Source organism: Suillus subaureus (assembly GCF_016647635.1).
Source record: "Suillus subaureus strain MN1 chromosome Unknown BJ212scaffold_10, whole genome shotgun sequence".
Taxonomy (NCBI): domain Eukaryota; kingdom Fungi; phylum Basidiomycota; class Agaricomycetes; order Boletales; family Suillaceae; genus Suillus; species Suillus subaureus.
In genome coordinates this window covers 901,163-914,666 of record NW_024538566.1, presented here as the reverse complement: position 1 = coordinate 914,666, position 13,504 = coordinate 901,163, and the positions used below count along the sequence as shown (strand labels likewise).

General features: G+C 48.5%; 6 protein-coding genes across 6 annotated transcripts; 3 read left to right on the top strand and 3 right to left on the bottom strand.

The window, feature by feature from the left end:
• Nucleotides 1-35: 35 nt before the first annotated feature.
• BJ212DRAFT_1268165 (ribosomal protein S27-domain-containing protein) lies at nucleotides 36-439 on the bottom strand (the record flags this gene model as incomplete). The annotated part of the gene is made up of 3 exons (XM_041330712.1): nucleotides 36-61; nucleotides 109-219; nucleotides 277-439. 3 exons carry the CDS (start codon nucleotides 437-439, stop codon nucleotides 36-38), a joined length of 300 nt encoding a protein of 99 aa, XP_041194926.1.
• Nucleotides 440-1,248: 809 nt separating this feature from the next.
• Nucleotides 1,249-2,128, top strand: BJ212DRAFT_1298486 (uncharacterized protein; the record flags this gene model as incomplete). Its single annotated transcript, XM_041332700.1, has 2 exons — nucleotides 1,249-1,640; nucleotides 1,873-2,128. 2 exons carry the CDS (start codon nucleotides 1,249-1,251, stop codon nucleotides 2,126-2,128), a joined length of 648 nt encoding a protein of 215 aa, XP_041194925.1.
• A 498-nt stretch (nucleotides 2,129-2,626) lies between these two features.
• On the top strand, nucleotides 2,627-4,562 carry BJ212DRAFT_1268181 (uncharacterized protein; the record flags this gene model as incomplete). Its single annotated transcript, XM_041330715.1, has 3 exons — nucleotides 2,627-2,860; nucleotides 2,915-3,150; nucleotides 3,200-4,562. The coding sequence occupies 3 exons, from the start codon at nucleotides 2,627-2,629 to the stop codon at nucleotides 4,560-4,562; spliced, it is 1,833 nt and encodes a 610-aa protein (XP_041194924.1).
• Nucleotides 4,563-4,669: 107 nt separating this feature from the next.
• BJ212DRAFT_81203 (uncharacterized protein) lies at nucleotides 4,670-6,659 on the bottom strand. The gene is made up of 3 exons (XM_041344121.1): nucleotides 6,328-6,659; nucleotides 6,025-6,260; nucleotides 4,670-5,969 (listed from the first exon to the last, which is right to left on the bottom strand). Exons 1-3 carry the CDS (start codon nucleotides 6,523-6,525, stop codon nucleotides 4,778-4,780), a joined length of 1,626 nt encoding a protein of 541 aa, XP_041194923.1. The 5' UTR covers nucleotides 6,526-6,659; the 3' UTR covers nucleotides 4,670-4,777.
• A 2,428-nt stretch (nucleotides 6,660-9,087) lies between these two features.
• Nucleotides 9,088-10,821, bottom strand: BJ212DRAFT_80849 (uncharacterized protein). Its single transcript, XM_041344110.1, has 5 exons — nucleotides 10,299-10,821; nucleotides 10,111-10,240; nucleotides 9,868-10,057; nucleotides 9,668-9,811; nucleotides 9,088-9,614 (listed from the first exon to the last, which is right to left on the bottom strand). Exons 1-5 carry the CDS (start codon nucleotides 10,737-10,739, stop codon nucleotides 9,188-9,190), a joined length of 1,332 nt encoding a protein of 443 aa, XP_041194922.1. The 5' UTR covers nucleotides 10,740-10,821; the 3' UTR covers nucleotides 9,088-9,187.
• Nucleotides 10,822-11,479: 658 nt separating this feature from the next.
• Nucleotides 11,480-13,208, top strand: BJ212DRAFT_80991 (uncharacterized protein). The gene is made up of 2 exons (XM_041344115.1): nucleotides 11,480-11,772; nucleotides 11,822-13,208. Exons 1-2 carry the CDS (start codon nucleotides 11,749-11,751, stop codon nucleotides 12,713-12,715), a joined length of 918 nt encoding a protein of 305 aa, XP_041194921.1. The 5' UTR covers nucleotides 11,480-11,748; the 3' UTR covers nucleotides 12,716-13,208.
• Nucleotides 13,209-13,504: the final 296 nt, after the last annotated feature.

The following is a 13,504-nucleotide window of genomic DNA, read 5'->3' as shown; positions in this document are numbered from 1 at the left end:
ACTATCACTAGAGATGAAGAGTGCAAGTGAAGTATCTAATTTTTCCGGCGGAATGAGCAACCTGCGAAAGGTTAATGCATTACAAAATATCGTAATTAGATAACATACCCTCGATCAGTCTTGCCTTACCACCCGTAGGTTGGCATAGGACACTTGCACACGAGCCACAAAGAACTACTGATTGTGCATGAGAGAATACAGTGGTGATAGCAAAGCATCCTGAAACAAATAACCGGGTGAGGTTAGTGGTGTCGGGTCTGGCACGACGAGACGCACCTGGGCATTTTACGTCCATGAAATAAGAGTTAGGAGATTGCACGAGACGCTTGAGCTTGTGCTGCTTGCGTTCATGTTCTGCAGAGGGGTTTAATAGATCGACGGCAAGAGTCTGAACAAAATTCTGTGAGGATGTCGGACAAGTAGAACGGACACGCAGCATACCATTTTGACGAGCTTTTGGTGTTTTCGTTGTCAAAGTTATTGAATATCTCAGGCGATACGCTGATTGAAAACTTGATGATATGCCTGGTAGGGACTTAAGGTTTGAGCGGAGATTGAATAAGCTTTCGGAATTACCCGCACTATGTCGCGTCGACACCATTAAGCTTGTTCCTGTACCCAAATTTAAAGAACATCAGTGCTTGAATGTTTCTGACGAGGACCAGAGAAATGAAGCGATATAAACAATAATATAACACTCAGGCTGTCATTGGGATATCAAGACGCTTGTGCAACTTTTTGTGTCATCGTAAGTCACTCACACATGCATGCAGTCTTTTTGTTCTCGCTTCGTGACCGTTTACGGAGGATACTCTGCTGGTAGCGTGGCTTTTCATTTGTTTCATTAAGGCCTGAAACGCATATAAAGGTCAGCGGACCAGTTGACTCCCAGACTATCCTTCCGGGTTTTGACAGCCCAACCGTTTTCCTCACAGCTAGGTTCGTTATCTCTGTTGACTTCCCTCTCTTCTCCTACTAACCTGCTTTGTGTCCCCTTCTTCATATAGTCTGTTAAGTGAGCCAGCTTTCCTCCCTTCTGAGGGTCTCGTTTGACATTCATATCAATTCAGACGCTTCGGTCTTCTGCTCAGATTCAATCTCCTCGTCTTAATCAAAACTCAGGACTGCCGAGACTATATCTTATACTCACGTATCCTTTCAGCGCGTTTCATCTATCGTCGCAGGTCGATTTCGGTTATTACCACCTAGTCTATCTTTCCAATCACTTTCTCGTCGTTGACTGTCATTATGACTGCTACATCCAGCCTTTCCATCACTCTTACTCAGGCTATCGCTTATCTCACTCGACCTCTTACCGTTACGCACCCTGTTGCGACCATCAACAAGCTTCAGTCTGTGCTTGAGGCGAACTTAATTGCACTGTTTGCCCCGACATGGACCCCCAAAGAACCACTTCGTGGTTCCGGCCAGCGTTGCCTCACTCTCTCCCCCAATCGCCTTCCTCCACGTGCCATATATACCGCGTGCCTTGCATCCAGTGTCCATTGGTTCGACTGGATTGCAGCCTTAGGTGGACGCGAGTTCGACTTCTATGTCGATCCAGGATGCATCTCTGTGCAGTTCGGGAGGGGTACCAAGCTCATTACGATCTGGGCGGAGGAGCCGATAGCTAAGGCTGTGTCCGTCACGCACCATACGCTTTTTAGCCAGCTGGCACCCAACAACTCAAGATCTAAGACACTTGCCCAGCAGCTCTGGGAAAATGACCGCACAGAGGATGAAGAACTTTTCGCCCTGATCGCTGACTGAAATCAATGCACCCACTTGGATGACCCCTGTCGTTAACCATTTCTCTGCTCCTGCACGTTCTGAATCGCCTCTCTCTGCCATATCTACCGATTCGTGCTCCAGCTATTGCTCGTCTGACTTATGCTCCTGCTTCTCTGCCACGACTGCCTCTACCTTGTCGTCTAAGAAGAGCAACAAGCAGTCGTCCCAACTTACCCGCCGCGAGAAGGCAAAGCAGGCTCGTGTCTTTGTAGACACCTCCAAGACTGAAGTTACCCCCTACGACGGTGGCAAGACCACTGTCCTGACAGGCGGTGTGATGCTGGGAGCTGCACCTCCCAAGGGCAAGAGTGGTCCATCTACTTGGCGCCGCACATAACCGGCTATGCTTCCTTGATCACCCATTGCCGATGAACTTCCCCACGGGCCACAGGATCACACTATACGTTTTCTATACTCCCATTCACGCCCCGCACACCCAACGAAAGGCAGTTCGGACAATCTTCACTACCAACTACCATACCATACCATTTAACGTCTACTATAGCATCTGTACTGCACTTATTACTTTGTCTTCGTAACCCTGGTTCGGACCCAGGTGTAGCACTTTCATTCGCTATCGATTTGCTGTGTTGGCTCACTATTGACGGTCTTCGATAAGTCCGGGCTTTGGAGGTATGTCATGCATACCCGATAACTTGTAATACGCAAGCGGCTTTTCCCCCCTCGGTTGAGTCTGCGTACGATGCCAGGGATAGAGGTGCATTAGCGTTATGTAATCCGGAATCACAGAGGCTTCTCCGACATTTTTAGCGTGCTGGACTTCGTTTCCGACTCACAAAGTGGTTATACCAACTGCAAATCATCCTTATGCCAAATGGCGAGACCTCACGAAGAACTCTACGAGTTGTGCGATTACCTACGCTCTGTTAGCGTTGGGCTGGACTCATATGAGCCTGAATCCCAAGACTTGCCAATCATCGACTCATCAGGAGAAGAAATGGGTGAAATGGGTGTAGTAAAGACTCAGAACCGAGAAGTATTACCCGGGTTGCGGTTTCTGCGAGAGGAGGTGAAACGAGACCTGCAAGTTCTCCAAAAGGCGTGTCCAGTCCACTGTAGGGATGTTTTCATTCATTCAATGATTCTAATCGATGTGTAGTAGTTTCTCGATGACCCAGAATCGACTTCTCTTCTTCCTCTCTCGACCAATGCACCATATCCCGTTGCAGTGTGGCAGGAACTGCTTCAGGCTCGCGGAGCTGTTGCTATATACCGGACATTCCACACCGTCACTCATCCTCAGGCCTCCCGTAAGCCCAAGAATGGCTCAGCCAAAGAGCATGGCGTCAAGGTGGATGTGGTCGCTGACAACGGGAGACGTTGGATCAGAGTCAATACGTAAGTTTATCCAACATTTCACCTAGAATAACTCTGGACGAATTTCCAGGATAAAGAACAGTCGCATTTTAATGGAATTTTGCGAAATGGACTCGTATCTTACCAGCTCTGACGAGGACGATGGCGACGGGCACTCTTCCCTGAAGAACGAAAAATTGATATCCCAAGAGTTTGACAATTCTGTGCTGCGCATGAGCCGTGAACTTCTGGAGGCTGCAAAGGCAAACCCTTGTAGTTCCAACGAAATTCCTTCGGTTACCATGCGTCTAACCCGACTGGATCCTTCCCTCTCAGATACCGACCATGAAACGAGTGATCCTAGAATCGCGTACACGATCGACTGTCTCCAGAGAATGGGCATAGATGTCCAATTAGGCGAAAGGCAGGGCATCGTAAAGGAGATGGACAACACTTCCGCGCAGCCAATAGTTTTCGAGCCCACCACTCATATCAACCTCGATCTCTCGGCATTGATAGCGCTCATCTCTGATACCACTCACTCTCATTTGCCTCGTGATCCAGAAGATGCGAACACACGATTTATCCCGCCGCAACGATACGTGGAATGGAAAAAGCAGCGAGTACGAATGCTTTCTGACTCTCCAGATGCTCCAAGCACATGGGAGGACTCTGGAATTCACTCAAAAGTGTTGGCAGATCAAGCCCAACAAGAGATGAAGAAGGGTCTTTTGCAAGATATGCACGATCGCTTGAGATCCACCTCCCCTGATTTGCAAAACATCCAATTTTGGACGACACAAGAGGCTCGCCAACGTTGTCTCCAGATCGTGTTCAAGATCGCGGGCACGAAAGAACGTCAGCGTGCCGAAGCACTGCTCTCTTGTTCCATATATTCTCAAACGACTACCATACCCACTCATAATCAATTCTGGGTGCATTCACGATACCCGTCTAATTTTATTCCACTAGTACCTATCAGGTTGTACCCATCTTCAGAGCCTGACGCCACTTCTCTCAAGTCCTTTCAGCCAAATCCTTCATCACTTTTCATGACGTCCCTTACCTCGACCTGTCGGAATATACTATCTCAAGAAGACATTTCGAGACATCGGGAATCACAAAGTCCACCTGGCCACTCAGCTGCGCCTTACCTAAGTAACGACGAGGGTGATATCCCACCACCGGCAGTTGCTTTGGCAAACCCGAAGCTCACGGTCCACACGGTCCAAAGCATACTTTGGGGAGCAGCACTTGGATGGACGACATTGACCACAAATAGATCCAGTGTGAAAATGCTCCTCAAAGAGATGAAACGATCCACTGGAGGTGGAGCGTTGACCTACGAGCCCTCCAATGGAAATGAGACCGCTCGCACGTCCAAAGCCGCAATTTGGATAGTCAAACCACGGAGCTTAGCTGAAGGATCACGATCAGATTGTTGTAGCGAGTGATATCAGTGGGAAAACGGTTTAGCACTGGTTTCTATGAATAATGACACCGTCCTCGATGGAAACCGATTGGAAGCAAAACTAAAACTACATGTATGAGCATAGCAAATTTAGAGATCCAAAGTAAGTAGCTGAAAGTTGGAAGGTCAGAATATAGCAAGATGACCGTCAGATAATGGTAGGAAATAAGTCCTAGTAAAGTCACAACTGAAATATTCTCATGCAAAGGGCCGAGCCGTCACTGGCGTCCCAGGTCGTGCTGTAACCGGTGTAGTAGGCCGCGAGAACTCGGAAGCAGCTGTTTCAAAGGATGTCACTGAACTTGAGCGCGAGTCACCCGATGGTACCGGTGAGTGTGATGACGATGACAATTGGAATTTTGTCTCAACTCCGGATGGGGAAGATGGAGGTGATCCGGATATGATAGAACGTGAGGTTGTTTGTCCAGCCTCATCCGCAGCAGCACTGTTATGGACAGAACTTCCTGTTGTCTCGCTCTCCAGTGCGCTGGTACTAGCCGGGTTGTCAAGGTCAGCTGATGGTGGTCCACTTGCTTGGCCTGGCGAACTTGCTACAGTGGTGTCGAAGTCGGGTGGTGGTGCCATATTAGACCTTGATGCTGAAAATGCTACAGCGTCTGGACCATATGGAACACCGAATCTTTCCAGTGCATTCCTGGAGGTGATGAGTTTTATCTGCTCAGGCGTCATGCCACCTTTCGGCACCCGGAACTCCGAGCGTATCACAGTATGTGTGAGAGGTGCCGATATTGAGTTCAAAGAGATGGTTGACGGGGATGTCATAGGCACGGAATGGTCGTGGGGTCGGAAAGTCTTCAAAAGCGTCGAATGAGAGCCTGAACGATTGCGTCCATGTCCACTATTTGTTGATGCCACGGAGAGGGATGAAACGTTACGAGCGTGGTCAGGAGTGGCAACCCTGTTATAGACCGAAATGGGCGGATGTCGTGATGAACCCCCGAAGGGGTTGAAAAGGAAGCTGAATCTAGAGCGCCGGTCAGGGGCAACATCATCGACGACGATGGAAGTCTCCGATGCAGTAGGCTCATTAGGTAATGTGCGAGGAGTGTCGTGGCCGACAACCTCAAAGTACGGAGGCGCTTCTCCTCGTGGGTCTTCGGACGTTTGTGTAGTGTGCAATGGTAACAATTCAGAATGACTTTCTTGCGACTGATGCGACGTGTCCACGCTAGCGACGTCTACACTTCGTCTCGTTGTTACGTCACCAGAAACGTTATATATGAGATTTGTAGCAGAGTTATCCGGCTGTGTGGTACCGTGCGACTCGAGGTCAAGGCTACGATGTGCCCCTCTTGTTTCAGGGTGCTCGTCGTCTTCTTCCGGTATTTGCATAGGATCGTGGTCCTCCTCCTCCATCTTCAAGGGTCCTCTGTGATATCCGTGTCAAAAGAATCTGGGTGCGACAGGTACGTAAGTATACACACCTGTAGATGACAAGCTCCTGGTCGCCTGGTTCCAGCATGTAGGGTGGAAGCGATTTTGTAGAAATCTGACTTGGAGTCCGTGCGGGCCTCCGGCGCCTTCCAGGGCGAGCCTGACCAGCAGGTTGGTTCCGAGTGCTCGCCGCTGCGCCTGCGCTAACTTCTACCTGCGTAGCCCGCCTGACGCATCCAATCAGTGTCAGCACGGCAACGACGACTGAGACTATCAGCACGGGTATCTAGATGATTGATTCTCTGGTTTAAGCATGGCTTTGGCGTTGGGGCTCAACGATGAATAGTACGCACCCATACGCTTGTAGAAACGCCGTTCCCGTTACTTCCTCCTCCATTATTGCCATCGCGTCGCAGTACTTCGTTTGTTGGTCTTGCACATACAAATTGGGGGTATCGCACGACCAAAAGAGCCAGCCAGAGGAACGTGCGGATACAGGGGAGAGTTCGAACAGATGAGGACATACCGCGGTCAAAGAGGTTACTCATCATGGTGTCGTGAAGAAGTCGTTAAATTATGAATAGCATGCAGTACGCAGCGCTTCTGAATCGTGCTGCTGGTGGACGGTGCTGTTGAAGCGAGGAAGATTTATTTAATGATAATGAAATGATAGCAGTAAGAAGCAGATTCCATTATTACTAAAACTTTGCACTATATCCACGCCGAGGCTGTACAAGCGCCCGTGCGGGGTCCAATAAATGGTCTCCAATGATCCTACCGACGGTCACACCGCCTAGTTGATGGTTATGCTCACTTCATACCTTAAAAAAAACCTGTCTCAAGGGTTGCTTACAGAGTGGACAGGATCTCCCTCCCACCGGCAACCATTAGATGCCATAAAGTACGTTAATTAAGATCGACTCGGACTGTTCGGTCGTCTCGGTCATGGTAAGCGCACTGGTCGAACGACGAGTCCGCCTAATGTTCATGATCATATCAAACGACTATCTTCCTTCGTCAATAATTTCTTTATCATAACCGTTTTATTGAAGTGCGCCATCCTGAGACTCGACTTTGAGATCCTTAGCCACAATTGTTTCGCAACAATTTGGAGCCTTTGAATGGAGCATAAGACGGGATTGTGAGGTTAGGCCAATTGTCTCTCTTTCTCCGCTGTTTCGGGCTGATGGTCTTCTTCTCTGTGCGGTGCAAAACGCTGCCCTGAGTTATCAGGGCCATCCACATGGCCTATTGGTCCGTGACCGCAGTAATATCGTCCGATACTCGGTGTGATGCCAAAAGAGTGAGGTGAAATTTCCTACCAATTACTCTCATTCCCGCACGACTCATTTACGGTTTCCTCGAGTTAGCATAGCAGGGGCGTCTGAGGTATTTGCAAGCACCAAATGCTATGGGTGCGATCGAGAATGGGGCATGTGTTAACAGGGTAGGCGTCATAGCATCGATCAATCATGATGCAGTGCCTAGTGGCAGACACGGTTACACGCTGTTGTATGCATTTCAGCAGGGCCCAAAATATGAACCCGTCGGCTGAAAGTGAAATTTAACCTGATCACTCACCCGTAGATGTATGGCGGACACAAGTCGATTCTGATACAAAAACGTGACAATCAGTACTTATGGTACGGTTGAGGCTGTCGTGGGACCCACCTTGGTGTATACGCGTCGCGTCATGGCTTAAGTAACTCGGCTTGAAATGCATAGCTATTAGCATACAGTGCTTGGAAGTGGTCGAGTGATACCAACCACGCAACCAGGAACACATGCCGAAGGCTATGATACCACAAGCGCCGCAAAGACTCGCCCTTATCATTCTAGAACACTATTTAACGCTCACAAGAGAAATCGAAACATAACAACTTGAAGAATGTCACTTGACTGATTGTTGCAGGCGTTTCAAGTTTTGTTTCCTGTGTTGGTCAACACGCTAGCTATTCCGAAGATAGAATGAAGAGTAAAAAGGGATTAAGGCTTTTGAAGAATCGGGAGAAACTGTCTACGTTTTCGATTCGCTTTGTACATGGGAAGGTCTGGCAATGCCACATCAGCGCAGACAAGGGGACGCGTCTGGGGATCAATAAACACAAACCTTCGGCAGAAAAGAAGCGCGAATACAGACCGAAACGCGAAAGAGTGGAGATGAGAAGTGGGTGGGGTGGATAAAAATTGGCAAGCGACGCGTAAATGAGGATGGGCGCAAGGAAGCTGAAAGATTCAAAGAAAACGCTCAGTCGATCGCGAGTCACGACTTTTTGAATGCCGCAGGCCCAGACATGCGTTTTAATAGCAGAGAAGCACACACGAGGAGGATCTCAGAACCCGTGTGACTGCTCAGGAGGGCTATGTTTCGCGCGTCATGCGTCTACGCTCGCGATCCACTGAGCACTCGGAAAGGCCATCTCTTTAGTGGCCATTGGGTACACTGACCCGTTGTGTTTGCATTTTCCCTCATCCTCGACTATGATGACGGCCTTTCTTTCACCTCCCCTCACTCCCAGCCGCCCCCGTCCCCCTCGAAGAATTTGATGACATACCCGTAGATGCACTCCGAACACAATGCGGCAAAATAATGACGTAAAAGGCGTGGTCCGAGTGAGGCCATGATATAGAACGAATGACTGTCCTCCTTCTCTTTTGGTCTGACTAGGGGAGACTAGACTGAGGCTGTCGTTGGACTATCGAGCCAAATCCGTGCGACCTCAGATGAGTGCGAACGCGTATCGAGATCTATTCGGCCTGAAATAGCATGCAGTGCACAGCTGCGCTATTTGTGCCTGACCCTGCTGGAACAAGGAAGTGGCGGTTAAGCGATACCCACGCAATCAAGCAGCAGTCAACTCACATAGAAGGCTAGGTCAAAAGAATGCCGTCGCAAAGATGACCCGCCCGCGTCATTCCAGAAGACTGTTGTATACACATAAGCGAAATTCAAATATGGCAGCGTCAGCTGTCTATGTTTGTTTCAGGTATTGCTTGTTTCTTGTGCATTGTTGGTACAGGCCTAGATGAATTCAATATCATCGCGAAGGATATCATAGGTATGCTCTACTCCGTAGCCCGTACTTCTTCTCCAGAAAAGCTGATATTTCTTGGGCTAGAGGAAAATCATGACGTGAACATTGCTGTAGAAAACGAAAAATCACTTACCAAGCTCCTCTGGCGTTTCATGTGGAATCTGAGCAACAGCCCGCCTTAATCAAACTTGTACATGGACACAAAACATCTGCTTACCAGATGCCCAGCAGAGTGAAACACCACGTTGGATGAGTTAACAGGTCTTCGCCACACTCGCACCCTCGTTGCCTTTTCGCCTGCAATTCTGAAACAGACATCAGTAGAGTAGAGTTTATGGCTGGGGGTAACGCACCCCTTGTCTTCGGGCTTCCCTGGAACAATCCAACGCAGTTCTATTCGCTCGTCCACCTTTTCCAACAGTTCCCATGCTTCATTTGATCCTATATGATCTACGAACACCAAAGCCTCGTGTAGAGCTGACGTCTTTAGCTTCACGCCCCCTTGTGAATCCTCGCACAAGCCATATGTAACATATAGCTGCAGGGTATCAGGATGCCAAGCTCTGAAGAATGGAGAGGCCTTGAACGAGCGCAATGCCTCCTCACTTGTGACATTACTTGAATACTTAGAAGTTACTGACACGAAATAGTGACTCACCGTGATGGCCAACGTTCGCGCCTACCAAGGGCGGCCGAATTGAGCCCAGTTAAATTGGAGGAATAGTTGAGACCGTTAACAACTACAGGGTCTATGAGAATTATGGAGGAGAACAGTGCAGGGAAATTGACAGCTGCTAGTATCCTGCGTCGATATTGTCAATCTTAGATCAGAGTAAAACGCTAGCGATAACAACATACGAAGTGCAGCCACCAAATGAATGTCCAATGGTGACCAGGGAACGGGATGAAAATCCCTTGATCTTCCTGGATTCACGGATAGCCTCTGGCAGAAGTTGTAGATGCGTCGGTAAAACCTCTGAAGATGTATCTTCCGGTAGATAGTATAATAGAAAGTGTGCAATATCCCGCGCGTTGTCTCGCCAATCAACTAGAAACGAATGTTAACTTCAGCCTTTGGATGAAGTGCGCGGGGTATCTCACATATGCCACTGAGATTTGTCTCGTTGACTAATGCAGCATCACCGTGCTGAACGGCTTCCCAAGACCACACCTCGTCAATCAGTGAAGCTGTGGGTGACGATAATAAATATCGCAGAGTTGCTTCCCATATCTATAACACATTCAATGGCTGTTCTTGAATACACGAATTATGTCAAAAAATGAAGTACCTCCTTGGGAAAACCATTTGCGTGAGTGAAGAACAATGTCAAGCCCTTCCTCCCATCTTGAGCTCTCTTGACATATCGGTTAACACAGTTCCACAACGGCTTCTCGCTTCTTTCTCCGCCCAACTCTCCCCGAATGAAGCGCTCTTGTCGCATCATAAGTTCAGTGGAAAGCTGCTGGACAGCTCGTTTCCGTTCTGCGGCATTCGTCGTGAATTTAGGGACCACAGGCAATGGGATATCCGGAGTGAGTCTTGGACAACCAGCAGGCACGAGGTGAGTGCTAACGACATAGTTGTCATTGAACGGCTCGTTTCGAGGCGACGGTAATGAAGGCGCTTCGCTATCGTAACGCGTGCGAAAAGGCAAGAATGGCTTAGGGTTTACAGTCGTCCACGGAGGAGTTGGCTCAAAAGGGTATGTCGAGGTCATGTTGGCGGGCATCTGAGTCGTTCGTTCGAGGGGGCTTGGCCTGGGTCAAGAACGTTGATCGACGGCCGTAAGTACTAGCCGATATCCGGGTAAGCGTGGAATCATGGGATAATTGGTACAACCGGTACTACTTCAGGCTACTTGATTAGAAACCAATGTCACGGTTGAGAGTTTGCCTACTTCGGAGTCAAGTTCATTGCAGTGGAGCATCTAGTACCTCGATTCCGAATCTGAAAGCCTGCTAAGTTTGCAGTCTGCACTCGTCTAAATCGATTGTCACGATCTTTAGCGTGGTGCGGCGAAACATAGCAACCAAAGAACGATCTATGATAATGATTTAGCCCAGGACAAGATTTTATCCAGAGAACATCGATATAGCTAGCAATACAGCATACGTCTACACTAGTAACGTCGGTAACCCACCGTGGCACATGATCCCAGGGCTTGGCATCCATGGTGAACGAAGTCGGTGATTTATCCATTGAGTCGGCTGTTGACTTTCTTATGTGGTGGGTATGGGGACCTTGTGTCCCTGGCAGGGATACAGTCAAGGGCCGACGGAGATTTAATTACAGCTGCAATACTTATGTATTCGTTCAAGTCGTCGAGATTTTGCCTGATCTTGTTGGGCTTCGGTGCCATACTAGCCAAATCCATTCATCTCCGGTGTCCAGACAGAGCTCTTTCGCGTACGCTTCACATCGGTTGCGGTAGAAGTTCGAAGGCGGTGCCAGTCGATCATAAAGACTTTCCTTTTTGAGACTATCGATGTCGCTGCTAACGTTGGCGATGAGTCGTTCAAAAAAATTATCAACCAGGGTACTTACGTTCGTCGTGACCGTCGTTATATAAATGGCGACGCTACCGAAGACAAAGTTGCATTCTTCCCTTCCCTTCGTTTTCTCTAGAATACTTCTCGTTCGTCCTTTTGCCCCCTTTTTTATACGGGCCTGCACTGAGTGCATTTGAGCCGTTGGGTCTTGTTCGGTTGTATTTTAATAGCATTCAAGTTTTAGTCATAATGTTGGGTGTTCGAAATTCTCTTGTGAGTCCTATAATGTTTCTTCTATTATTGCGACCAAAACTCATCAAAGCAGGCTGGGCATGACGTACCGGAAGACATACCTTCTGCAGATCTTGGACGAGCTCTGCATGTACGGCTTGCTCTCGAGAGTTTGGATCCTCCCCGGGACCATCAAGAGAGCCACAGTCAGAGTCTCACACCCTGCTCCAGCTTTTCTTCTACATCTTCAAAAACAATCATTCGACACAAGAAAAAATATCGGCCTCCCGCTCTAATATTGGATCCGCAGCATCTCGCCCTGCAACGCCAGTCATTCCTGGATCCTACCGTTACGGAGCTGGGAAGCCGACACGTCAAGTCCCAACGCAGTCTGCCCACCATACAGACCATACCTCTTCCGGCACCCACTCACTCATACCACTCTTCCATCACTTTCAACTTTCCGAATTCCTCTCCCACTTCCACCGCAGAATCGTCTCCTACAACCACGCCATCTGCTCCAAACTTTTTGACCGTACCTTCTGCGCATTCACCCTTGTCACCATCAACACCCTTGTCCCCATTGACACCTCCGCCACCGTCTCCTTTAACAACGAAGCGGAGGCGTTTCTTAAGGCTGTGCCGCAAGTTTGGTGAATCTCCGCCCCCTGAGCTCGTCTTTGGTGGGCATCCTGTGTCTGTGGGTGTAGATCCCAAGAAGGCTCGTGTACAGGGCGCTACCTTTTTCGCTCCCATCATGGAGGAGAGCAAAGAGTCCCCATTGTCGTATGATCTGGACACCTCTAGCACCAGTACCTTAGGAACGGGCTCGAGCTCGGATTTTTATCAACCCTCGTCTATTGACGCCGAGAAACGGCATCACATCTCGAGGCAGTATGGCACGGCTTGTGTACTGGAGAAGAATGGACGGCGGGTTACGCAACGGAATTATGATGATATTTTGAAGCGTTTGAGAATGCTTTGATCAAAGGATCGAGTGGCTCATTCGTTTCATCTCATCTATTCCGACTGGTTTCGCTCGTTGGTGGTTGGGATACTTATTTTAATATTTATCATAGCGTTGAGCGCCCTTTCATCGCTTTCGATGTACAATAGTATTTTCAGCATACGTTGATAGTGTTAATTATTGGGCAAACACACGCACACACGTACATACACAACACTCGTATACATAGTACAGTAACATACAAACGTAGTCGACCAATCGCTTCAAATAGAGGAAATGTAACATACATCTCGCTGATTATCGACTAGGGGATGGTTTAGCAATTGTCGTCAGCCTGACAGTTACTTCACACGCGGTGAGTAACGTCAGGCCGTTCCGATCATGAAGAAGAGAAGAAGAGAAGATGGTTATAGCCAATATGTATAAATCTTAGGGACACGAGTTGAGAAGGCGACTTGCATCATGCGTGTGCGTTGTGGAAGCTTGAACAGATGATGATCCAGCAGTAGTATCGTGATCATCATAGCGACGAGTGTTGAAATTGGAACGTATAGAAACGTTGGCGCCCATCACATCAGTTTTCTATTGAGATCAGTAGCGAATATTGCAGCCAGATTATAAGCAAGGCACCTATACGTCAATCGAACGACACTATGCCCAAAATGATTGCGGGACGCCGATGCATCATATGACTAGACATACTCACAAACAAAGTGCATATCGCTGAGCTGGAAGGAGCCAAGCGGAGTGGAATTCAGTGGAGGTCACAAGACCGTTCGTGATTACATGCTTTTGCAGCAAGGCTTT